The following is a 26,851-nucleotide window of genomic DNA, read 5'->3' as shown; positions in this document are numbered from 1 at the left end:
TACGCAAGGAATTGATTCATAGATGTGTACTGTGTTCTATCTACAGATGGATGGTTCTGCATTAGTAAGTGTAAACACTTTAGTTGAACATCAGTTTGTGAGCCAGTGGTTAATGGCAAATGACCCTGCAATGTAAGTATTTGATTGCTCCTGTATTCGTTTTTTTTTTTTTGCTACTTTATATCTTGCATTGTGTTGTATTTTTCATCTTTTTTTCTTTGAGTTCTGCATTGTTGTTTATTTGTGCATGGTTTACTTCTTTTTTGTTGTTCGTAATTAATTAGTAAAAGTAAAAACACAAAAATACTAAACTCCGAGGAAAATTCAAAAAGGAAAATCAAAAATCAAAAGGCAAAATCAAAAGTCCAAACACATCAAACGAATGGATAACAACTGTCATATTCCTGACATGGGAACAACTAGATCATCAATAAAAATACAGAAACAATTATGTTATTGACATATTATAGAAACGCTTGCTGCATTAGCGGCATAATTGATACAATTAAAGAAAATATGTATATTAACGATGAAACTGATATATTGTAGGAACAAATGACACATCCGCGGTACACAAGATACATTTAAAAATACTTGTAAAATTACCAATATGACACATTCAAGAAACACTTGGTATATTTCAATTCAGTCGGTTTCAGTTGTTACAGGAGCTAAAATTAAGAAATACACCACATTATCAATGTTATTGATACATTTTGTAGAAACACTTGGTACACTAGTGGTGTTATTGATGAAGAAACACTAAAAATGAGATGGGAGGGAGATGGTATGGATATTGAACCTGGTTTGCAATATTGGTTAAATAACGCCCACAAAGATAAATCTGGTGATCATATCGTCTATACTTATGGCGGTAAGTGTTGATTGCAGTGATTACACCACCTATATATCTATACTTATGGCGGTAAGTGCTGATTACAGTGATTACACCGCCTATACTTATGGCGGTAAGTGTTGATTGCAGCGATTACATCGCCTATACTTATAGCGGTAAGTGTTGATTACAGTGATCTAATTTAACTTTTTTCAGCAAATTGTTTAGAAAAAAAGGTCACCACGTAAAAAACTTTAAAAACATTTCAACTCTTTACCCTTGCAACATTTCAAAACATAATATGTAATTCATCTTCTTGTTTTAGTGTATGAATATCTTTGGAGTAGAGAGTATTCATTGATATCTTTGCCGTATATATGCGAAATAAGCCAGACTGAAGCCTACAAAATAGTCAAAGAAGACAGAGATTTTGGTAAGCTAATTTGGCAATATTGAAGAAATAAAACACACTGAATGCAAATCAAGTCAAATTAAATGATATTCAACACATAAGTAAGGAAAACAATTTTTATTATATCATTTGTTGCCTCTTTGAAAAAATAATATTTCGTAAAATATCAGAATGTTTGATAGAAATGTCAGTTAATGATAAGTTCTGAAACTAAATAGAACCTTATTATCAATTACGTTTAAATAAATGTCAGTAAAATAAAATAAAAAATTCTATAAAAGTATAACGAATTATCAAATCTTTTAACATTTTTTGCAGATTTTGGGTCCAATTTCTCTGATCCACTGTTTGCCCCTAAAGGTCCAAAGTTTGTTCTCCATCAACAAAGTGTCATTGTTGTTCGAACTGATAGTACACTATCTGCTGCAATAGAATATATAGCCACTGGGTTACCTCAACCAAATTACAAAATCATTCAAACTGACGACGAGGGCAATGTTACAGACATGAGTACACAGGTTGATTCTCGATACACTATTACTAATGGGAAGCTGTCTATACAGAGCCCTAACGAAGCTTTGGATTCAGGGACTTATTACTGCAGTGCACAGAATGAGTTTGGTCTTGTTGTCTCAAATCCAATGCAGCTCTCCTTCGGATGTAAGATTTCATTTACGAAAAACATATCAATTTTCTTCATCTCTTCCATCTTCTCCTGTATATAATGTTATTGCTATCATCATATGTTGTTAGTTTTTTTCTTTTTTTGTGGGGTCTGAATTATCTTAGATTAATTGAAGAAGCATCTATATTTTGCACATACTAAAATGTACTTATTTTGATAAAAACGGTAAATATGAGCTGCAATGTTACCAACATGTAACTATGCATCTTTGAAATCTTCAGAAAATAATCTCATAACTCATAGATGAAAAATTTGAGCGTACACTTCTGATATATATTATATATTTGGTTTTTACATTTGGCGTTTGCTATTTCTATTAAATTTATATTCCAATAAAAATATGTGGGGTAACGGTTTATAACAATGAAACAAAAGCTGATATATAATAAAATCATATGCCAATGAAAAAACAACAAAAACATATCAAACATACACAATTGCATATTTGAAAATTCAACAGGTCTGGATCATATAGTTGAAAGTAAAAAAAAATACTGTTAAAAAAGTGTTACTGCAAAAGATGTTTTCGAATGCTATGATATCGGGAGTTTAAATGCTGAAGACAATTTTAAATTAGTTAAAAGTTTCAACGAATGTTCATTGTCCGATTTCACAAAAGCACTTGATGAATTTAAAATAGCAATTCAATTACTATCTACAACTACTGAGATATAATTGGCTTCTTTTTCCATCATATAGTTTTATCAGAGTTCAGTAATGTTGAGCCATCACCAGTAGATGCCTTTAACGACGACAGAGCAGCGATAGACTGTACACCTCCCAACTATAGGCCAGGTTTGTTATTTTGCTTACATAGATAGACTGTTCACCTCCCAACTATATTGTTACTTTGTTTACATAGATAGACTGTACACCTCCCAACTATAGGCCAGGTTTGTTATTTTGCTCACATAGATAGACTGTACACCTCCCAACTATAGGCCAGGTTTGTTATTTTGCTTACATAGATAGACTGTACACCTCCAAACTATAGGCCAGGTTTGTTATTTTGCTGACATAGATAGACTGTTCACCTCCCAACTATATTGTTACTTTGTTTACATAGATAGAATGTACACCTTCCAACTATAGGCCCGGTTTGTGACTTTGTTTACATAGATAGTTTGTACACCTCCCAACTATAGGCCAGGTTTGTTACTTTGCTTACATAGATAGACTGTTCACCTTCCAACTATATTGTTACTTTGTTTACATACATAGAATGTACACCTCCCAACTATAGGCCAGGTTTGTTATTTTGCTTACATAGATACACTGTTCACCTCCCAACTATAGGCCAGGTTTGTTACTTTGTTTACATAGATAGTTTGTACACCTCCAAACTATAGGCCCGGTTTGTTACTTTATTTACATAGATAAAATGTACACCTCCCAACTATAGGCCCGGTTTGTTACTTTGTTTACATAGATAGACTGTACACCTCCCAACTATAGGCCCGGTTTGTTACTTTGTTTACATAGGTAGACTGTACACCTCCCAACTATAGGCCCGGTTTGTTACTTTATTTACATAGAGAGACTACACCTCCCAACTGCAGGCCCTGTTTGTGACTTTGTTCACATAGATAGAATGTACACCTCCAAACTATAGGCCAGGTTTGTTACTTTGTTTACATAGGTAGACTGTACACCTCCCAACTATAGGCCAGGTTTGTTACTTTGTTTACATAGGTAGACTGTACACCTCCCAACTATAGGCCCGGTTTGTTACTTTATTTACATAGGTAGACTGTACACCTCCCAACTATAGGCCCGGTTTGTTACTTTGTTTACATAGATAGACTGTACACCTCCCAACTATAGGCCCGGTTTGTTACTTTGTTTACATAGGTAGACTGTACACCTCCCAACTATAGGCCCGGTTTGTTACTTTATTTACATAGGTAGAATGTACACCTCCCAACTATAGGCCCGGTTTGTTACTTTGTTTACATAGATAGACTGTACACCTCCCAACTATAGGCCCAGTTTGTTACTTTGTTTACATAGGTAGAATGTACACCTCACAACTATAGGCCAGGTTTGTTACTTTGTTTACATAGGTAGACTGTACACCTCCCAACTATAGGCCCGGTTTGATATTTTGTTTACATAGATAGAATGTACACTTCCCAACTATAGACCCGGTTTGTAACTTTGTTTGCATAGATAGAATGTACACCTCCCAACTATAGGCCCGGTTTGTTACTTTGTTTACATAGGTAGACTGTACACCTCCCAACTATAGGCCCGGATTGATATTTTGTTTACATAGATAGAATGTACACCTCCCAACTATAGGCCCGGTTTGTTACTTTGTTTACATAGGTAGACTGAACACCTCCCAACTGAAGGCCCGGTTTGATAATTTGTTTATATAGATAGACTGTACACCTCCCAACTATAGGCCCGGTTTGTTACTTTGCTTACAAAGATAGAATGTTCAACTCCCAAATATAGGCCCGGTTTGTTACTTTGTTTACATAGGTAGACTGTATACCTCCCAACTATAGGCCCGGTTTGATACTTTGTTTAAATAGATTGAAAGTACACCTCCCAACTATAGGCCAGGTTTGTTACTTTGCTTACATAGATTGACTGTTCACCTTCCAACTATATTGTTACTTTGTTTACATACATATAATGTACACCTCCCAACTTTAGGCCCGGTTAGTTACTGTGTTTACATAGGTAGACTGTACACCTCCCAACTATAGGCCCGGTTTGTTACTTTATTTACATAGAGAGACTGTACACCTCCCAACTATAGGCCCGGTTTGTTACTTTTTTTACATAGGTAGACTGTACACCTCCCAACTATAGGCCCAGTTTGATACTTTATTTACATAGGTAGACTGTACACCTCCCAACTATAGGCCTGGTTAGTTACTTTGCTTACATAGATAAAATGTTCACCTCCCAAATATAGGCCCGGTTAGTTACTTTGTTTACATAGAGAGACTGTACACCTCCCAACTATAGGCCCGGTTTGTTACTTTGTTTACATAGATAGAATGTACACCTCCCAACTATAGGCCCGGTTTGTTACTTTGTTTACATAGAGAGAATGTACACCTCCCAACTATAGGCCCGGTTTGTTACTTTGTTTACATAGATAGAATGTACACCTCCCAACTATAGGCCCGGTTTGTTACTTTGTTTACATAGAGAGAATGTACACCTCCTAACTATAGGCCCGGTTTGTTACTTTGTTTACATAGATAGAATGTACACCTCCCAACTATAGGCCCGGTTTGTTACTTTATTTACATAGAGAGACTGTACACCTACCAACTATAGGCCTGGTTAGTTTAGTTTAAACATATCTATTTATAGTGGATTGGAAAACAAGTTTTGCAACTTATATTAATCCCTTTACACTTTGCGGGTGCAAGTGCTGCCTTGTAGCGGCATTAGCCTGCTCTTTTTCGAAATCTACAAGGGTGTCTTTAACGTGCAAGAGATATGACTCTCTCTTGGTTTGTTATTTTGTTTATAGTGAAACAGTATTGAAGAAATCAGTAATGTAACATTACTGACGAAATCAGTACTGAAACAGAACAGACAAAATCAGTAAAGAAACAGTACTGAATTTATAGAATTAGTAAGTGTACAGTATTTGACGTATAATAAAAAAAAAGTGCTGAATTAATAGAATGTATAACATTACAAATTATAAGTCTTGCCGAATAATACTGATATATAAGAGGATAGACATGTACAAAAAACGTGGTTAAATTTTTGGTAGTGTATGATACATTCACGTATAAATAGAAGCGTGATCAGAGTCTTTCGTGTGATTTTGGAGAAGACGTTACTAAGTTGAAAAACTTGGGTCCAATCCATTTGTCATTTTTAAACAATAAAATGTCTTTAAACATAAAGAGTCTTTCATTTGATATAGATATGGGACAATTTGTTTTTTATTCTATTTTCCAGCCGTCATTTTTCAGTGGTACAAGGGAAATTATCATTTTATTCGACCAGATCTTCATGCGTACATGTTTATTTCAAGAAATGGTAAATTATATTTTTCTGTTGTGTCAACCAACGACGCCGGAGCATACCGATGCATTGTGAAGCTATCATCTAATAACGGAGCGGCTATTGGAACAAATCAGCCTCCGAGCAGGATAAGTCTGCCAATACAGCTTCGAATTATCAATGCAGGTATATAAGTACTTTAAGATTCACAACTAAGAATTCATATTAAAAATTTCCAATGCAAAATTACAAAAGTCATGTTTTTTAATTTTGGGATTCTATTAGACCTTATTTACGATAAGTACTCTTGACATTTGTTTCAATGGTTTTCAATTGAGTTTCTAAGGCTTTATGGTCGATTTTCCTAGTTTATCCTATTGAAAACACACCTGGCATTCATCAGTGTGTTCATTCGTGCGAATGTCTGTTGGGTTATTTATCTCGTTAGTTGGTGGTATCGTTCTATAGTAAATAAGGGCCGGAGATGTGGTATGAATGATTTAAATCAAAAAAATTAACGAACTCCAAATATGCCAAACAGCAACATACAACAACAACTAAATACCAGGCTTAGACTAGGAGGCAAGCAACCTATAGACATATGATGTATCAATAAAACATTAAAAAAACCCTGTCAAACTCACTTGAAAGGGCTGTTGGAAATAAACATGTTTAATCGCTCATCATTTATGTGCGCATTTATTACATAATCCAAAATCATATAATCTAGTGGTTATAGTTTGGTATAGCCTGTCAATGTTATTTTGTAAAATGTTTTATCAGACCGTTGAATTTCTCTTCTTTTTTGTTTTTCTTTCAATGTCCTGTACCAAGTCAGAAATATGGCGGTTGTTGTCAAAAAGTTTGTTTCTTTGTATTTTAGCGTTTGATTTTGTTGCTTTTGGTGTTTCTGTTATTCCTTTGTTTTCCTCTAATATTTGATGTGTTTCCTTCGGTTTTAGTTATAACTAGGATTTGTTTTCTCTTGATCGATTGATTGAACAAGTGCATACTTCTGTCGCCTTTATTTATAACCCCGTAGCTTTTTACTAACCAGATTTTTTTCTCCATTGTATAAAGCCTGTTATTGCTTTTTGTAATATTGTCTCATTGGCAATTAATCAACATGACTATATATTTTTTAGCTGCATCTGTATGGGGACCAGAAATTGCAAATGATTTTCCTGCGGTGTTCCCAACTACCCCAAAGCGTGGTCAGAATGTTCATCTGGAGTGTTTAGCTTACGGATCGTATGTATAAACTTAACTTAATATTTTCTAGTATGCAATTCGATTTGTAAGGTTTTTGCATTTTGCAGAAAAAAACATTTTAAATCTCTAGGAATTCAACAAATAGGTTACCATACATTTTTTTAGGACGAAAACAATGGTCACACATGGTTTTATATGAAATATAGATGTTTAAAATAAAAATGAAGAGAAAATCAAATATCATAAGACAAATAAAATGAGCAGTATGATCATCTCAAAAAAAAAATCACAAAATGTTACACAGATAACTGAACAACATGGAACTCGCTAATTAAAGCTAAATAATATGTTTTCAAAAAGAAAACAAGATTGGTCCAGTCGTATTACTCAGAATATAGCACGAGAATTGCTAGCGAACTGTGGCATGCCCGTAGCCATGTGTTATAAAGATATTCCGTAAAGTGTAACGTGTGCAAAAAGAAAGGAACGCACACTAAGTATATCATTATACCTGTAACCTTATGGAATATCTTAAAACTTTCACTATGGCATATCTTTTTCTTCACGAGATAACCATCACATTTTATTTTCTCTCTCAAGAATGCCGCTATCCTACTTCTGGACACGCAATGGGCTACCTATGCCACCAGATGCCTACATGGAGGATCACAACAGGGTGTTAGTTATACCAATAGCTAAAGTAGAGGATAGTGGGAATTATACATGCCACGTGACAAGACAGAATGTACTTGGTGATTTCAAGCATTTTTATCTCTCTATCGAAGGTGAATACAAACTAAATAACTTTAATTTAAGACTTGTCAAAATGTTTAAATAAAATTTTAGCAGGAAACAAGGTGCACAACTTCTGAACTAGATAAAGTTGAGAATAGAAATGGGGAATAACAGTGTGTCAATGAGATAACAACCCGACCAAAGAGTAGACAACAGCCGAACAGTTCAGTGTTAATGGACATCATAATCAACTCCACAACATATAAATGAACTATAATAAGAAAAGCATACAAGACTAACAAAGGCCAGAGACTTCTGACTTAGGACAGGCGCATACTTGCAATGGGGTTAAACATGTTTTGTGAGATATCAACCCTCCCCTTTACCCCTAGCTAATGTTGAATTAAGAAACACATATAAATAGACACCGTAAAACTACTCGAGTTCGATGTCAGAATAGGTAACAAAAGAGAATAAGATAAATGACAATGATACATAAATTAACAATGGACCACTAGCAGTTACTGACATGCCAGCTCAAAATCTTTATTATGAAAATCAAGTACAATCCCTCTAGTTAGAGTTTAGTATCATACCATCATAAAATATATGAGAAGAACATACCCGTATCATGCCAACAACTGGTTTTAGAATAAATTTGTGTATTTTCGATGCAAAGACACTAAGAGGGAATCAATATTTATACCAACATATGCTTATCCTGAATGATCTGACATCAGTGTCGTAACTATATAACTTTAGAATAAGTATGTTTAAAGAATGGGTTAGCTTTTGAGGTGAAGGCTTTATTGTTTATATTTTTGATATGTGATAACTGTAGCAATACTAAACTGCCTTGTTTAACTTTGTAGCTGAACCGTTTTTCCTGTTTCCTCTCAAGGACCAACACATCGACCAGGGAAGCCAACTAACATGGCATTGTGCTGCACGTGGTATACCTGCTCCAACATACTTCTGGCTGAAAAATGGCGTCAGACTGTTTACAATTGATGGGGACATAACTGTTAGTAATAATGTTCTTGTTGTTCACAATGCTGATCCTGTCCGTCATAATGGAATGTATCAATGTGGTGCAGAGAATAAACATGGAATAAGTCACACAGAGGGTCAATTACGTGTTCTAGGTAATAAAGACTTTATATACAATTTTACTTTTATTTTTGAGGTACGAATTTTTTCTTACCTGAAAAAAATAAGATTATGATGTAAGTATGGATAATATAATAATTAAAATTGAATAAAACTAATAAGGCAATAAACTTATGCCTCTTTTGATTATTTAACTTTTCAAATAAATGGTTTAAATTTTGACTCTAAGCGTTACTTACAAATTATGCTCTAAATGTGTTCACTCATAGAATACAAAGAATGCTAATTCATTCTATAAAATCCGTTGATGTGGTAGTCTTTGGTGAATTGTTCATAAATTGTTCAAAAAATTCGAAACATTAAGATTTGCCACCACCCAGTATGCATTCACTGCTTTTGGTTTTGATACTTCAATTTTGTGTGATTGATTGAGATTTTCATTGAATTGTAACCAAGGTATCTTTGATGATTGTTTAAGTTATCTTTAATATACAATGTATAATGAGTTGGTCGTATTACGTTTGCATTCTATTTCTAGCTATCAAGATTTCAAATCTGTTAATTGTCAAAACAGAAATATGGACAATTACTTTGATTGTAATTGTTGTCATCCTCTCCAGTTATTTTCCTTTTCCTTGTTTTTCTGTTCGCGTCATCTGTAAAGACTTGATATAAAGTTTAAATATACAGTTAATGATTAGAAATCCAAATTACTATATAGAAATGATTCATCTTTGATATATACTAAACGTTTATAATATGTGATTATTTTGGGTTCAATCAAAAAAAATATTTCTACCAACCACAGGTTTTAAACCCACTTTCAAAAAACGCCCAGTAGAAGAAGTAGTATATGGTGCTCTTGGTGGGAATGCTTCGTTTACATGTCAACCTGAGGCTGCTCCGTTTCCGTCATTCAAGTGGTTGAAAAATGGAGCTGAAATAAATTTAGTTCCGGGAGACACATCCTCCAGAATAATGATGCTAACTAATGGAAACCTGTTGATAACTGACGTAAACACTATTGATGCAGGTTACTATACATGCGTTGTTGAAAATAGTTTTGGAATAGCCAACAACGCTGGACAATTAGTAATTACAAGTAAGTCCATTTCTTAAAATAATACCTTTGATTTTCGTATTTCATTAGTATTTACTTTACAAAAAAGTTATCAAAGGTACAAGGCTTATAACTCATAAGATGAAGAAAAACTGAAAACACAATTATTAATAAAAAGGTCACGAAAATCGACGATAAGATAAATACGATGATCGCAATTGCTCTGAAAGGGTTAGAAGATCTTCCCCCAACTAAATATACATGAGTTCTAAATAAATATTTTTTTTTTGTACCTTTTAAATAAACTCATCACAAATACCAGGATTGAAACGTACGTTTCGTTAACAAAAGACTCACCAGTGTCGCTCGAATCCCAAATATGTTAATAGGTCCAAATATAGTACGAAGTTGAAGAGCATTGAGTACCAAATATTTCTAAATCTTTATGCGTATACTCATTTTTGTCACTTATTTATAAGGAGCATATATGAATTTGCATATCCAACGACGAAGAATAAAATCTGAATATAACTTGTTCGTATTTTGTTTTTGACTTAGGGTTTGTACGAAAACTAGTTTTGGAGGAAGTTGTTGTCTTTATAACTTCCTAGGTCGATTTTTGTAATACTTTTGATTGAATTAATGCTAATTACTTTTTGAAAAACGTTTTCTTTTATTATGCAGGCAGAACAGTGATTAGCGTAAAACCTCAACCCGTAACAGCCTCTCTAAATGAAACAGCTTTTATCAGGTGTCAGGCAACAGTTGATCCAAATATAGATCTGGTTTATAGTTGGAAATTTAATGGTCATCAAATTGATGTAGAAAACGACATTCACTTCACATTAGTATGTAGTACTGTAGACACATTTTACATAAAATTCGCCTTGACTAGTTAAGTACAGCTATTTGTAAGATCCAGGCAGGGGGTGATTCATGTCATGTCTCAGAACTGCTTTATTCTTTTATATAATAGGCAGCTAAGATTGAAATAAAGTTTGCAAGCTTTTTTTTTAAATTTTGTTGAACGGTTGCTATGGAAACATGCAGCCATTTTTTTGAGGAATTTCTGATGAAATCAGACATGAAAATTGGAAAATGTCTACTTTTTGGTTGCAGCAATTTTATGATAAAAACATTCATTTTCTATTTTGTGTGTTTACAAACATAAAGTATGTACTAAAGTAATATTCAAAACTACAACTATACATTTACATGGTAATAATATACTAGGAAGCAGGTTTTTTATTATTTTGAACAGAACTCATATTTTTGTAGGTACATTAGGATTCAATAATTCATTTAAAAAAAATGAAACAGGAAGCATATCTCACAAAGTGCCAAACAGTACAACCAACAACGTAAACCACCAATATTCCGACTCCCTAAAAAATAGATGTACAAACAATGGAATACAACACAACAAATAACATTATGTTAACATATATTCGTGCGCACAAATACCACTTACCTCCCTATATCATATGTCGAAACACCTGCACAGAGCAGATACCAACAAGATAACCATTGACTTGAATAGGGAAATAAACATTCATCAACGACACCAGTTTTATAATATGGTACACTATTTGTGGTCTGTCTACATAAGAGTTGTGCATACATCAAATTAGATGTATAGTCAAATCAAAGTCGATATTTTAAGAGCTGTTAAATCGTAAATAAACGGAATATTTAGAGAAAAAAGAATATATATATCCATTGGGAAACAAGTTTTGCAACTTATATTAATCCCTTTCCACTTTGCGGTGCGAGTGCTGCCTTGTAGCGGCATTAGCTTGCTCTTTTTCGAAACCTACAATGATGTCTTTAACGTGAAAAAGATATAGATCTCTCTTAACACGGGTCAGCAATTTATCGTCCTCTTCAGACGGACTATCGTCGATCCTTAAGACCACACTCGCAAATGGTGTCAAGGGAGAGCCGAAAATTGAGTTCCTGAAATTTTCATCCCGAACGGGAATCGAACCAGGAACCTTTGTGTTAGTAGTCCGATGCACTAACCACTACACCACGGCTCTCATTAAAGTTAAATTTCATATTTTAGCAAACCTTCACTTTTTGTGTGAAATGAACACGACATAGGATATGGCAAGAGGGGCGTAGAGGTCAAAGAAAGCAAATTTTCATTACAAGATTCAAATCCTCTTCGTTGTTGTTTTTTAGTTTAGTTTAAGATATATAGCCAAGTTTAATATTTGAAAATTAAGATCACAAAGTAATTAATGTATATTCTAAGTTTTAAAAAGTGAAAATTTCAACAGGGCACATCATCTTTGCTGTCAGGTTTATTTGTAAGAATGGCCCAGCACAAGCATGCTGGATACTATGAATGTGTTGCTAAAACTCCAATGGACACAGACATTGCAGGCACAACGTTGACTGTCATTGGTAAGACCTTTTGTGTGTTTCAATTTAGACATTAATAAATAACAGGGATGTCAAAAGATCTGAAACTTAATACTTAAATACTCGGTCATGATAATTTGGTGAATATGCTGAACACACCTATCCCATCGAACTTGAGATAAAGGATTCAGCAGATACAATTAGATCTGCCTCAAATCTTGACTACCATCTAGAAATTGACAACAAGGGTCGGTTAAAAAAGACAAAAGAAATAAATTCAGCAACACAATTGTGAACTTTCCATTTCTATGTAGCAACATTCCAGTAGCGTCTGCATACGGATCATATAACCCCAATTGATACGATATTTCCGGGCTTGTATCTCCTATCATGATTTCCTCGATAGAGGATTGCTGCTCACAAAGAAGCTATTAAACCAAGAGTTTCAAATGGGGAAGTTAAAATTATATTATTTTGTATGTCTTTGTTTTTATCTTTCCATTATGTGTGATCAAATGAATATTATTTGTATATAAATAACTGTATCTATCAAACAAGGGTTCATTTTCTGTAAGGATTAACGTTAAAAATGTTCATTTCGATTATGAGCAGTTGTTTGTCCAAAAATAATCTTAAATGTCGAAAAAGAAAAAACAATTATACAAAAAAATATGACTGTGTACGTATTTAAGGTCCACCTGGAGAAATTGCATACGTGTATGTTGAAACTGGTACGATAACAGCTACTTCTGCACGCCTTGGTTGGGTTTTAGGATATCGATACCAGAATCCAGTATTGTTTTACACAGTTGAGAATTCGAATGAACCTTATACAAACTGGACAGTTTTGATATCAAGTAAGCACTGCAAGTGTTATTGAAATTTCAGAATCTAAAATCTTCATTTTGAAGTATTCTAAAAATGTAATTGCAATAAATAAATGTAATACAATTGCTGTATTAATAAATACGAAATTTAGACTTTGTAAATGTAATGCGTCCGAATCGAACCACTTTTCTAAATTCTCTTTCAATAAAAAAAAAAAGCAAACTTTAAATAGGTTTTGAGATTGTTGTAATATTCTATTTTCAATCATTATTTTGATTATGAAATGCAAAAACAAAATAATCTCATCATTTGAATCATTTCAATTTAATGATAAAGAATTGTGGTCTATCAAGGCAACAATAGTTTATCGATATTCAAATTTCACAAATCAAGGAAAAAACCTTCAAACGAGTGAATTGCATGAGCCTTAAAAGAAATGTGATCATGATAAGGTTATCTTGCTATGCATCATCTGACTAACGCATCCATACTCAATCAAAATTTCAGAATCAGGAATAGGACATGATCAGTAAAATTGCAGATCAAACAATTATACTTTTAAAAGATCCACGAAAATGTGTTGCCTTGGAGGTTAGACACTGACACATCATATCTGTCAATGGTGATAATAAGACTTATGTTATGTCATTTTAGTCGTCCTTCATAATAACTATGTTTGGGCAGATTTGGTGTGTCCAGATAACCCTGATGATATATACATAAACACTGCTAATCCTTCTTTCAACCAAAAACATCAATCTGAACGTACACGTTTCACATTTAGTGTCTTTATTAACACGTCAAGACACGCACCTCCATATAAAACTATACATGTTTGTCATAGGATTAAAGTTCAAAACATATATGTTCTTTAAGATCTACCAGAAGCTGATGTCATCATTCCAACAGAAGATAACAACAAAAGAATTTACCAAGTGTCTGGACTCAATCCCGGAGTTCCCTATAAATTTAGAGTTAGAGCTGCTAATGCTTTCGGTATCGGACCTATTGGTAGACCATCAAGTATGTTTGACTAACATTTGAATCGCACTATATGTTTGTGTGTGCTGTTTTGTTTAACATATTTTAAAAAATGATACCTAGATACTTGAAGTATAAGGTTTTTTGCACCCACCATGTCCACCTTGTCCGTTTGTTCGTACAACAAACATGTTCGTCACATTTTTCTAAGAAACTTAGACGAAATGTGACGAGTGAAAATGGCAGACAGTTTTACTATTTATTCCAATTGCTAGATATCTCGTATAATATATAAGATACTCTCATTAAATATACATAAGATACCTCATATATCAACTAGTTTTTTTCCCTGACACCTTATGAACTTTATAAGATCAATTATAAATATGTTTTTATACCAGATATAGTTCTAAAGTTTATATGATATTCTGTGAAGAAAAGTATATGAGACATCATATAAACTATATAAGATATTTCATATAAAGTCTTTTATAAAGAAATTGGTATGATATATCTTGTAATTATATGAGTTATCGGATAAACTATTAACTTTTTTAGGATATGTTATAAACTTTATAAACGATTTAATTTGAAATAATCAATGGATCTTAACCAAATGTTTAAAGATTCTTCATTACAATCGAGTTTCCGCTTAATATCAATATGTTCTTAGATAGATATAGGAAGATGTGGTGTGAGTGCCAATGAGACAACTCTCCATCCAAATAACAATTTAAAAATTAAACCATTGTTTGGTTGATTGTTTCTACAGATTTCCAGTATGCAAATTATTATGTGAAATATCTGAGGAGTTGGTTTTTATAATTTTTCATGAATTTAGAATTTAGAAGCGGTCATGCAGTTATGACTTTTTTAGATGAATGTGTGTAAAATTATGGTCGGTTATATTTATCTAAGAAACTATGATGATACCTCTGTCATCAATTTCCCTCGCCAGTTATTATTACTAGATTTTTTTCATCTGTACCTGCATAAAATAAAACAAAAAGTTTTATATTATTGTTAGTTATTTATCAAACTCTGATGGCACCCCCACCAAAAGCACCTGACAATGTCGGAGGTGGTGGTGGGATGGTAGCTGACTTGAAGATAAGCTGGGATACACTTCCGCCTTTGCATCAGGGTGCACCAGGCATTGGTTATCATGTTTACTGGAGAATGAAAGGTGGAGACACATGGTCAAAGGTAAGTTTTTATAACTAAAAAAGAAACGTTTTTTACTACCTATCTCAAATAGAAAGATGCCAAAGGGACATGCAAACTCATAAGTCGAAAACAAATTGAAAACGCGATGGCAAAAATGACAAAAACAAACAACAGTAAACAATCAAAACATGTAAAAACTAAAGTCTGAGCTACACGAACTCCACCAAAAACCGGGGCTAATATCCGGTACCCAGGAAGGGTTAGCAGATCCTGATTTGTTAATGCATATTACTGTTTTGTCTCAACAGAATGTACTTAACTTTAAGTAAATGTTACCTCTTTTTGGTCATTAGCGAGTTTACCTATAACAGAGAATGATGAGAGTAATAATCATATTGTGATCGAGTTGAAGAAAGTCCAATTGCGTCGACAAAATAAGCATTTTCTATTTTATATTGATCACCCTATTCCGAAGACCCATCCTATTGCAAATGTCAAATTATCCAGAACCATTACAAAAACAGTAACAATATCATGTCAAGATGCTTCATTTCACAATTGTTTATTCAGCTGAAAGACAACACCAGTTTTCTTTATTTCGATAAGCTGAATAAAAGAGTTCAGATAAAAAAAAATCATTCAAGCAGATAAAGTCATATTCTATAAGGAAACTGAGGTTGATTGTTGTTTTTCAATGAGGCGCAGTCGATGTCAATTTTTTCAGTTCAATTACTTTTTTTAGGGGCAAGTAAATGCGAATGAGGGAGTGTTCGTTACACAAATTGGTGTGAACAACTATTATTTACAGTTTGAAGTGAAGGTTCAAGCATTCAACAATCTAGGAGCAGGACCAAATTCAACTATATCTACTATTTACTCTGCAGAAGATTGTAAATATTTTACATTTTAAATTATGGTCCTCAATATGCATGCATTGTACATGTATAAATTAACAGTACATGTTATCTTCATACTAATGCTATCAACTAATGACTTGAAGGCGAATGATTTGTCCAAGAAGTACTTTTAATTCGTATAAATTTTCCGAAGAATAGCATTCAATTTACAGTTTTACACTAAACCACTGTACTTGTTTCACACAACTAGTTGATTTACATGTTCTTATTCTGTACATCATTTTTCATATATATTTATACCTTTTTATAGTATTCAAAAGCGATAATATTTCATAGCGTTTAATTTCTAGTATCAAAATATAATAACATTCATTTTCGTGAAAGATTGATTATCTGGCAAATTATTCTAAAAATGGTTAATTAAAACGTTTTAGACAACTATAAACGTCACGTTGTTGGAGGGATGGTTTTTTTTATATGTAATTTGCGGAAAATACTCTTTAAAACACTACAGATGAGAAAAACAAACGCCCGTTCCTTCATCTTAAACGAAGAAAGCCGACGTAATGCTACATATTAAGTCAAATAATACAAGGTAAATATTGTAATACCATATAATTTCATTTGAATGTTATTTGTACACTGTGTTTGTCAAAAATTAAAATGAACATATTTGTAGTGCCTTGAGTGTAATATTTGTGAATGAAGACACCCTCAGAGTCTATTGATTGTTTTCCCCACTAAGCTAAAACATAAGAAATATGATATATATCTGAAAAGCATAACGGCAGGCGTCTAATTGGTGAATAAGCAATATTTTGTCTTCACAGTGCCTATCGTAACAGTAACAGGTATCAACGCTTATAGATATAATGCAACTGCAATTTTGGTAACATGGGAATCAATTGATAACACCCGAGAGGTAATGAAAGGAGAAATCATGGGATATCAAGTAAGTATACTGCGTTAATGGGTGTTTTCGTGTTAAACCTAAATTGTCGTCCGATTGAGAGAAATTAGGATAGGACGTCAAAAATTATACTGGAGCAATTAACCATGAAGCAAACATAATAAATACAAGAGAAAATTAAAATATTACATTCACATAAATATATCGAACTATTTCAAATAAAAAACACTGCCCTTTTCTGATCTTGATATCGATGTCTCTAACGGGAGGCTAAATACCAAAATTTATGATCAAACAGATAGTTTTTTCATTCTGTTAATGTTAATTGTCCATTTAAAGATGGCGCTGTTCCATCATCATCCTATGGTGTGTATATATATCAACTTGTTTGGTTAGTTTGTGCATGTGACATCGTATTTTATTGTATCGAAAGAAATCTCTGTATAACTGACAAATTATAAAACCAGGTTTTTCGATATTACAAACAAGTCAAAACATTTTTTTATCATCGATACAAGGGAATCATTCGTAAATATAAATCAACATGCATATATCTCATTCGTTAAGGTATTTCACATCTACACCCGTATACAACGGGTTATGTTCTTCTCATATATTTTATGATGGTTTGATGCTAAACTACTAAAGGGACGGATTGTACTTGAATTGCATTCGATGAACACATAATCTTTCACTTTCATATCAACAATAACAAGTATTGTTACATTAGAAAAATATATAACACTGATAGTAAAGCAACACAAATCTTTGGTGTTCTTCAGGTAAATTATTGGGAACGAAGCGATCCTGATCCAATTGTTAATTCTATAAGTTGGAGAACACTAGACACGTTTGGACTTTGTATTGGACTATTACCAAACACATGGTATGAGTACGATGTACAAGTTTTCAATACAGCAGGGCTTAATTCAAGAGGAGAAGTATACTTTCAAAGAACAACACTGAACGGTGAACATTTTTTGAATTTTATTAATTTTTTGAAAATGTTAGGAGATCGCATCACATATGTGAAACCGTCCATGTTCTTTCAATAGTAAAAGATAACCCTTAAAAACCCCAACAGAACTTTAATACTTTATAAACGTACAATAAAGCTGAGAAAGTTTTGGTATATATACTAAAAAAGTAAGGCAGTATGGAACAATATGGCCAAAGAGTTGAAATAATGTAATAACACTGAGATGTGGTATGGTTGCCAATGAGACTACTATCCAATAGGTACCAAGGAACGAAGATTAAACATATAAAGCTTACCATACTGTCTTTAACAATGCGCAAAACTAATGCTGTTTAATAAGTCATAAAAAGACATAAAAAATTGCAAAACAATTCAAAAGAGAAACACACTGACCGTCATAAAATGATTTCTAAAAACTAGCCATTGAAAAAACAAAATTAACTATGACTGATATATGTAGTCCACAAACAGCGTGCTTTGCAAAACACTGAAACATGTACACAGGTTTCATTTTTTAAAATTATAAATAAACAGTCATTAACTTTACTTTTATAGCCCCGTTATCATACCCGACAGAAGTAGCCGTTACTTCACATGGATCTGATAGTGTGTCTGTATCATGGAGAGGTATTCTGACTGGACCCGCAGAAGAATCTCTCACAGGATACATAGTAAGTTGCTTAATCAATAGGATAATTTCTTATTAAAGAACAAATATGCTTTAACATTGCTGACTGGTTTACAACTAAATTTTCTTCTGAGGGTTCTGTGAACACAAATACTATAATAGGGTTGGGTAGCACCATATAATGTCAAACATCATAAAAGTATAACAAGAGTGCACACACTGAAATGTCTCGCCTTCTTTACTAATCCTTGATACTATCTTCATAGACCTAAATATAAAGCTTTATTACAACTGTCACATAAACTCAACATTAACCAATAAAATGAAACATTGATCAATGAACCATGAAAATGAGGTCAAGGTCAGATGAACCATGCCAGGCAGACATGTACAGCTAACAATTCTTCAATACAACAAATATAGTTATATACTTATTGCTTAAAAATAAAGAAAAACAGACCAAAACACAAACACTTAAAACTAAGCAATGGACCGTGAAAATGAGGTCATGGTCAAATAAAACCTGCGTAACCGACATATAGATCATAAAATATTTCCATACACCAAATATAGTTGACCTAATGCATAAAGTATTAGAAAAATAGACCAAAAGTAAAAAACTTAACTTTGACCACTGAACCATGAAAATGAGGTCAAGGTCATATAATACCTGTCAACTAATCATGTACACCTTACAATCATTCCATACACCAATTATAGTAGACCTATTGCATATAGTATTTATAAAAAAAACAGACCAAAACACAAAAACTTAACTATAACCACAGAAGCATGAAAATGAGGTCAAGGTCACATGACACCTGCCAGTTGGACATGTACACCTGACAGTCCTTCCATACACCGAATATACTAGACCTATTGCTTATAGTATCTGAGATATGGACTTGACCACGAAAACTTAACCTTGTTCACTGATCCATGAAATGAGGTCGAGGTCAAGTGAAAACAGCCTGACAGGCATTAGGACCTTGCAAGGTACACACATACCAAATATAGTTATCCAATTACTTATAATAAGAGAGAATTTAACATTACAAAAAATCTGAACTTTTTTTTCAAGTAGTCACTGAATCATGAAAATTAGGTCAAGGACATTGGACATGTGACTGACGGAAAGTTCGTAACATGAGGCATCTATATACAAAGTATGAAGCATCCAGGTCTTCTAACTTCTAAAATATAAAGCTTTTAAGAAGTGAGCTAACACCGCCGCCGCCGGATCACTATCCCTATGTCGAGCTTTCTGCAACAAAAGTTGCAGGCTCGACAAAAACCAATTCTTATAATTATGCATTTATACTAGCACTATAACCCCTGGGACATACAATTAGGTTTATAATGTATCAAAATCATATGCTTTTTTGTTATTTTTTATTTATATGGATCTTGTCTGTACACCAGCTTTGATTATTTGTAATATCTTCAATTTTTCACTTATTCTTACAACATTTGTATAAACTTCAAGATTATAAAAAAACGGTTTTTTTCTAAAGTAAACATTGATTGGTTAAATATTTCTCAGTGTGTTTGAATTTGTTTGTTAGCTTTTTGGTCATGAATGTTTGTTTCTAATATTTTATTACTTGTGCATTTGTATTCAGATATCGCAGATCAAATTTATTCGTTCATTGTGTAATCATACGTTTTTTGATTGAGTTAAGTCTGCCAATTGATATTTTATCGTATGTTTTTCTATGTTGTGATGTTATGCTATTGTTTCAGAAAAAGGGAGAAGGTTTGGATCCATTAAAACGTTTAATCCCGCTGCAAATGTTTGCACCTGTCCTAAGTCAGGAATCTGATGTACAGTAGTTGTCGTTTGTTTATGTATTATATACGTGTTTCTCGTTTCTCGTTTTGTTTATATAGATAAGACCGTTGGTTTTCCCGTTTGAATGGTTTTACACTAGTAAATTTGGGGCCCTTTATAGCTTGTTGTTCGGTGTGAGCCAAGGCTCCGTGTTGAAGGCCGTACTTTAACCTATAATGGTTTACTTTTTAAATTGTTATTTGGATGGAGAGATGTCTCATTGGCACTCACACCACATCTTCCTATATGTAAGTCTCTTATAATAATAATGATATTAAACATTATTGAACGAATGTATGCATATGCATAACTAAACTGAGTTCTCTAAGTCGGAAGTCTCTGACCTTTGTTAGTTGTTTTTTTCATTTTAGTTTTTTATATGCTTAATATGAAGTCCATTTTGACTGAACTAGTACACATTTTTGTTTAGGGGCAAGCTAAAGTCCGCCTTCAGGTGCGGGATTCTCTCGCTTTTTGAAGACTCATTGGTGGTCAGGCTGTTCTCCATTTCAAATCCTAATTTTATCTCTATGCACGTTCTGCTACATTTGTAATGAATCAGTAACGTAGTATCTACAAATAATCTTTCATTCGGTGATTGATGATCGCAAATTAATTTTCTTTCTAGGGTGTTGCCTGATTGTGCATCGATAAACCATAAACACAGAATCGTGTCCACGTGACAAAAAAAGGGAATTGAAAGAGCGATGTTATTTTTTCCCATTCGTTCCAATTTGTTAATTGATCCTTCCCGTTACGGTTGTTCGTATACCTATAAATAAACTCATCATAAATATACACTGTCAAATCTAATTAACTTTAAACGTTTTCGTTTATTTCTAGTGAAACACCAAGGTAGCCGCTTTAAGAGCAGAAACTTGTATTACGTATTATTTTCATTTTTATCATCTTTTCTTGATATTTTCTTACCTCCTTTTACACATGTTTTTATTGCCCCCTTTTCTTTTAAGGTGAGATATTGGTTACAAGGAGATGACGTAACGCAAGCCAAGGAGTTAAAGACAGACATGGAAACACATGCTGTAATATATGGTATCGGTAAAGGTGAACTTTACCAGTTACGACTAGCTGCTAGAAATCGTGGCGGTGACGGAAATTTCGGAAATACTGTGCATTTTACACTAGGTAGTTTTTATTTGTCCTTCATGTTTTTACCTGCAGATATTCCATTCAAATAATAGAGAAATAAGACGATATAAAAGCGCAAAAGAGTTTTTTCCTGTATATTTATTTCACCTATAAATAAAGCTTTTGAACTTGAAAAAAAAACAGTTCGCAACATCTAATAATCATAAAGTTCATAATGATAGAAGACAAGAAATGTCGATAAATGTCACACATTATTATATATTGTTTTGAATATCCAAGCCTTTGATATGCCTTCTTATATTCTGGGAAACTAGCTATTATTTTAGTGAACTGCACTTTAATTCTGTCGTATCAATTCAAGGTTAATATATTACAGTAACACTCGAAGCCAAATACTTCAAAAGTCTGAACAAAGTACGAATAGTTATCAAAGGTGCAATGATTATAATTAAGTACGCCAGACGAGCGTTTCGTCTACATAAGACTCATCAGTGACGCTCATAATAAAAATATTTATAAAGCCAAATAAATACAAAGTTGAAGTTCGCTCGAGCTAGTATATAATTTAAGTTATTCATATTGATTCAGGACAATATAATCAATGAAACAAGTCGATCCTACAACTAATATAGGCAATACCATGTAATCAAATATCCAAGAATATGTAAATCCACGAAAAATTGCTACTCAGGAAAATATGTGAATCCACAGAATAGTAAAACAAAATTAGTTGTCCTCTTAGTATCGTCATTTTTGTTCTGACAAAAAGATTTCCCAACAGTTGATATAGTTTTTAGTGCATCTCTGCACTGTAATCCATATGCCTCTTTCTAAACTGATGATACATTTTCCTTTTTCAGGTGGACAAGTAGTTATAGATCCAACCTTATCTGAAATAAGAGCTGGAGTAAATGGACTAGTTCCCAGTTTGACATGCGTCTTTATAACTTGCTTATTGTCGAGTATTTTTCATATTTTTGGTTATTTCTGAAACATGGATTGTAATATGGTTGTGTTGTGTTACTTATTATTGAAGCGAACAAACAGTCGTAAATATCCGTGATACTAAGTGTCCACATGATAACTGTATAAGTGCGAAGCATAAATGTAGAAAATAATGCTTTAGAAAAATTGTTTGTCATTTATTTTACATTTTGTAAATAGTAATAGCAATCCTATGAAAAATTAACTTTTTTATGTGTGTAGTAGTAATCGAAGAGAGAAATTCGCAAGTTATATTTAACCAATTTTTTTTTCATTGTACTAAACAAATGTTACACCGACTTTTACTTGCCATGATCAACTTGAATGTGCCATAGGGTCTGTTTATCGTTTTAGAGCACCCTAGGTCACATTTTTCTTTTTAAACAGGGGTCGTGTTGCTCCGTCATCATCCTATATAACTTTATGTGTAATTAGTTGTTTTTCGATTGTAGCCATGATGTTGCACACACTTATAGTTTTGATTATCCCTTTGGATCTTTTGTCAGACAAAGTTGTTTATAAAAGGTTTTGGTGATACTGCTCACAAAAAATGGATTTATTGCTCCAGTCATGTTTGTATTGGGCTTCCAAATATTTCTTACTCGAGCGTACATAATTTATTTTATTCTAGAACTAAGTGTCATCCACATCGGTATAAGTTATATACTATTTATTTTTGTTTTATTCATCCTAGTTCTCCATTCCTTATAATTATAAATAAATTCATCATACATACCAGGATTGAAATTTTGTATTTGCGCCAAACGCGCGTTTCGTCTACAAAAGACTCATCAGTACCATGTATTGTTTTACTGTTGTGTTAATGACCCTGTAGATATTGATGCTTCCAAAAATAAGATTTGATACCAGATATATATATATGTTTCTGTAAGCAAGCATTATAAAGAAAGTTCTAATAACGTTAACCATGCTATATCATTATAAAAGACAATGAAAAAAATCAATTACTTACACTTAAATTTCATAAAAATCCATATGAAGAACGATATAAAAATAAAATCATCATAGATACCAGAACTAAATTTAGTATATACAAAAAGACTCATCAGTGACGCTCGAATCCAAAAAAGTTAAAAAAAAAAAAAAAAAAAAAAAAAAAAAAAAAAGCCAAATAAAGTACGAAGTTGAAGAGCATTTGGGACCAAAATAACTAAATGTTTTGCCAAATACAGCTAAGTTTATCTATGCCTAAGGAAGAAAAGCCTTAGTATTTCAAAAAAATCAAAAATTTGTAAACAGTAAATTACCGGGTTCTTATTGTTGAGTCTAAATATTTGAACGCATTCTTGCAGTCTTGCAGATATCATCATATCATCAAACAAAGCGTTATCTACAACAAATGGGAATCATATACACATTTTCCTTGTTTAAAACCATGAAAATAAACTTATCATTGATAGCAGGACCAAATTTAGTATACACGCCAGACGCACGTTACGTCCACAAAAGACCCATCAGTGACGCTCGAAGCCAAAGAAGTTAAAAAGGCCAAATAAAGTACGAAGCTGAAGAGCATTGAGATCCAAAATTCCTAAAAGTTTTGCCAAATACAGCTAAGACCATTACTTTGTTAAGAACCAGACTGATGCAAACATTAACACCGATTATGATATGATAGAGTGGTGTACTTTTTGATCGAGGTTGGTGGATTATCATTTTAAAAAACAGTCGGTATTCTAGCATTGTCTAGTGGGTACTTTAATTGTGCATCCTTACTGAATGACTTGTTTTATACTGTTATCACGCTGAATTTATACAAGCTTTACACAGACAAGAAGAAAAATCGTCTTGCAAAGTTTTTACTTTCACTTTCGGTTATATTGATAATGAACATTGGTAAAGTTCTATTGCTTCTAATTGTGGTATTTATATTATGACATAAAATTCTAGGCCTTAAATGACTATGATAACGTTATATGATATTAGATCAATTGTGAGATGATGAGCTTGTAGGAGAAAATGTATTGCTTAAATCATATTATTTATATAGTGTACAATGTAAATACTGTTTTTTTTATATATATTATCGAACATCATGTTTTATCACAAGTTTGATATGTATTGTAATGCTATCCTTTATTTTGTCATATTGGGTTGAATTGTGTTTTGTATGTTGCTTGATCCATACATTTGAAAAATGGAAAATAAAGAAATATTATATCGCAATACAAGTAATTGACTAGTAACTAGTCATTTTGGATAACGTCTGTCATTTATTTCAAGCTAGCTCGTCAGTCGGATTCGTTTTTGCGCAATTGCAGTTGACTTTCCACAATGATAGAATTTTTTGGGAAACTAAGATTTTTTAAACTTATTAAGTCTTATTCACTGTATGTTAAGTTAGAGCAAATAGCTCCACAAGTATCATTTACATATCCCCTTATCGTTATTTGTTTGGTTTTATGAAGGTTCTATGATCAGAAAGCGTTTACTGAGCACAATACTTACAATGTGTTTCTTTCATTTACGGTTGATTTTATTTTCAATTTGAACGATTTACTAAAATACGAAAAAGTTACTGTGTTTGAGTTGTTGCCTCCATCAATTGCTGTACCCCTATTTTTGACCGTTTCACCTTTAATTTCTATAATGGAATTTTATGCGCAGTTCAGTAATTTTGTTATTCATATTAGATTTCTGCATATTGTTTAAAAGTATTGTCATGTATAAAATCATTTTGTAACATAAATATCTGACCATATATTTCATTAATGAACTTTTGGAAATGTTCATGGATAGGATGTATAGAATGTTAAGATAAACGCACAATACTGTGTGTATATCACATTGTGATGTACCTTGGAGGATATATTTATCAAGTCAGTATCGTAGGGTTTTGTTTGCATTTTTTTCTTTAACTTCTATGGTTGTTATTTTTTGTGTTACCAGTTTCCAATAGAGACAAAGGTGAACAATAGAGGGCCTTTCTGATATTCAAAATTTTATGAATTAGAAAGAGACATATAATACAAATTATACTATTGTATCACATGTCTCTACTAAGAACTGACTGAAAAAGTTTGAAGTCATTTTGTACTTTGATGCAGAATGCTAAGTATTTACACCATTTTGCTCTTTTTTTAACATTATCTTTACTAGTCAATGGTAAAGAGGGCGGACTGGATCGAAACCCTTTCCTAGTGAAGATGTTCGAACCTTTGACATTCAAAACGCAGAAAATTGACAATTCATGCAAGGATTTGTAGTGCTTTTTTCGATGAACACCTCTGCTTTTTTACAATTTATCTGTACCAATTATACTTTTTTGCAAAAACAAAACTGAGTATTGCATGGCAAAACATAGACCCCAACTGTTTCAAAATTCATTGTGTCTAATAAAGGCAACAGTAGTATACCGCTGTTCAAAACTCATAAATCCATGGACAAAAAACAAAATCGGGGTAACAAACCAAAACCGAGCGAAACGCATTAAATATAAGAGGAGAACAACGACACAACACCGAAAAGCAACACACACAGAAACAGACCAATCATCAGACAAAACACCACGAGAATAACAAATGTAACATGAAAACCAAACACATGAATTTGGGATAGACAAGTACCGTGCCACATCTTATCTCAATCTGTATATTAACTCGATCTATAACTTGCGGCCCATAACTTGTCATGATGCAAACTATATAATAACTGTCAAGTCAATATCTTAAAGTGTGGCGAAGTGTTGAAAACTTGATTATTTAAATTAATTTTCCAAGCCCAAGGACCATAAATCTGCACAAAATCATCAGAACGGAACAAAATATGAACTGAATCTGAAACTTGTCATGACTATATACCAATTTTCAAATTTTCCAAATCTTCAAGCATGACGAAAAGCAGCATGTAAAAATTTTGTAAATCAAAAGACCATAACTCTGCACAAAATCATCGAACCAGAACAAAATACAGCATGATAAAACAAATTACCAAATATCAAGCATAAAGAAAAAGTGTGGAAAAGTGATTGCCGGATGGACAGAAAGATAAACAGAAAGACAGAGTGCAAACCTAAGGTCCCGTATGAATAGTGAGACAGCTAAATTCAAATAAACTCATCATATATACCAGGATAGAAAAATTTTATTTTTGCCAGATGCAAGTTTCGTCTACAAAAGTCTCATCAGAAAAGCTCGAATAAAAAAAATTTGAAAA

The 26,851-nt window shown here is 32.9% G+C and overlaps 1 protein-coding gene across 1 annotated transcript; it reads left to right on the top strand.

Annotated features, from left to right (window-relative positions):
- Positions 1-22: 22 nt before the first annotated feature.
- Positions 23-23,075, top strand: LOC134706107 (contactin-like). The gene is made up of 21 exons (XM_063564816.1): positions 23-132; positions 723-874; positions 1,161-1,268; positions 1,566-1,907; positions 2,632-2,727; positions 5,872-6,102; positions 7,062-7,167; positions 7,729-7,913; positions 8,736-9,008; positions 9,782-10,075; positions 10,718-10,881; positions 12,316-12,442; positions 13,093-13,257; positions 14,105-14,251; positions 15,237-15,415; positions 16,119-16,266; positions 17,064-17,185; positions 17,926-18,112; positions 18,678-18,793; positions 21,553-21,727; positions 22,552-23,075. Exons 1-21 carry the CDS (start codon positions 23-25, stop codon positions 22,680-22,682), a joined length of 3,558 nt encoding a protein of 1,185 aa, XP_063420886.1. The 3' UTR covers positions 22,683-23,075.
- Positions 23,076-26,851: the final 3,776 nt, after the last annotated feature.

The sequence above is a fragment of the Mytilus trossulus genome, chromosome 2 (genome assembly GCF_036588685.1).
Source record: "Mytilus trossulus isolate FHL-02 chromosome 2, PNRI_Mtr1.1.1.hap1, whole genome shotgun sequence".
Lineage (NCBI taxonomy): Eukaryota > Metazoa > Mollusca > Bivalvia > Mytilida > Mytilidae > Mytilus > Mytilus trossulus.
Note: the sequence above shows the minus strand (reverse complement) of the source record. Positions and strands in the feature narration are given on the sequence as shown.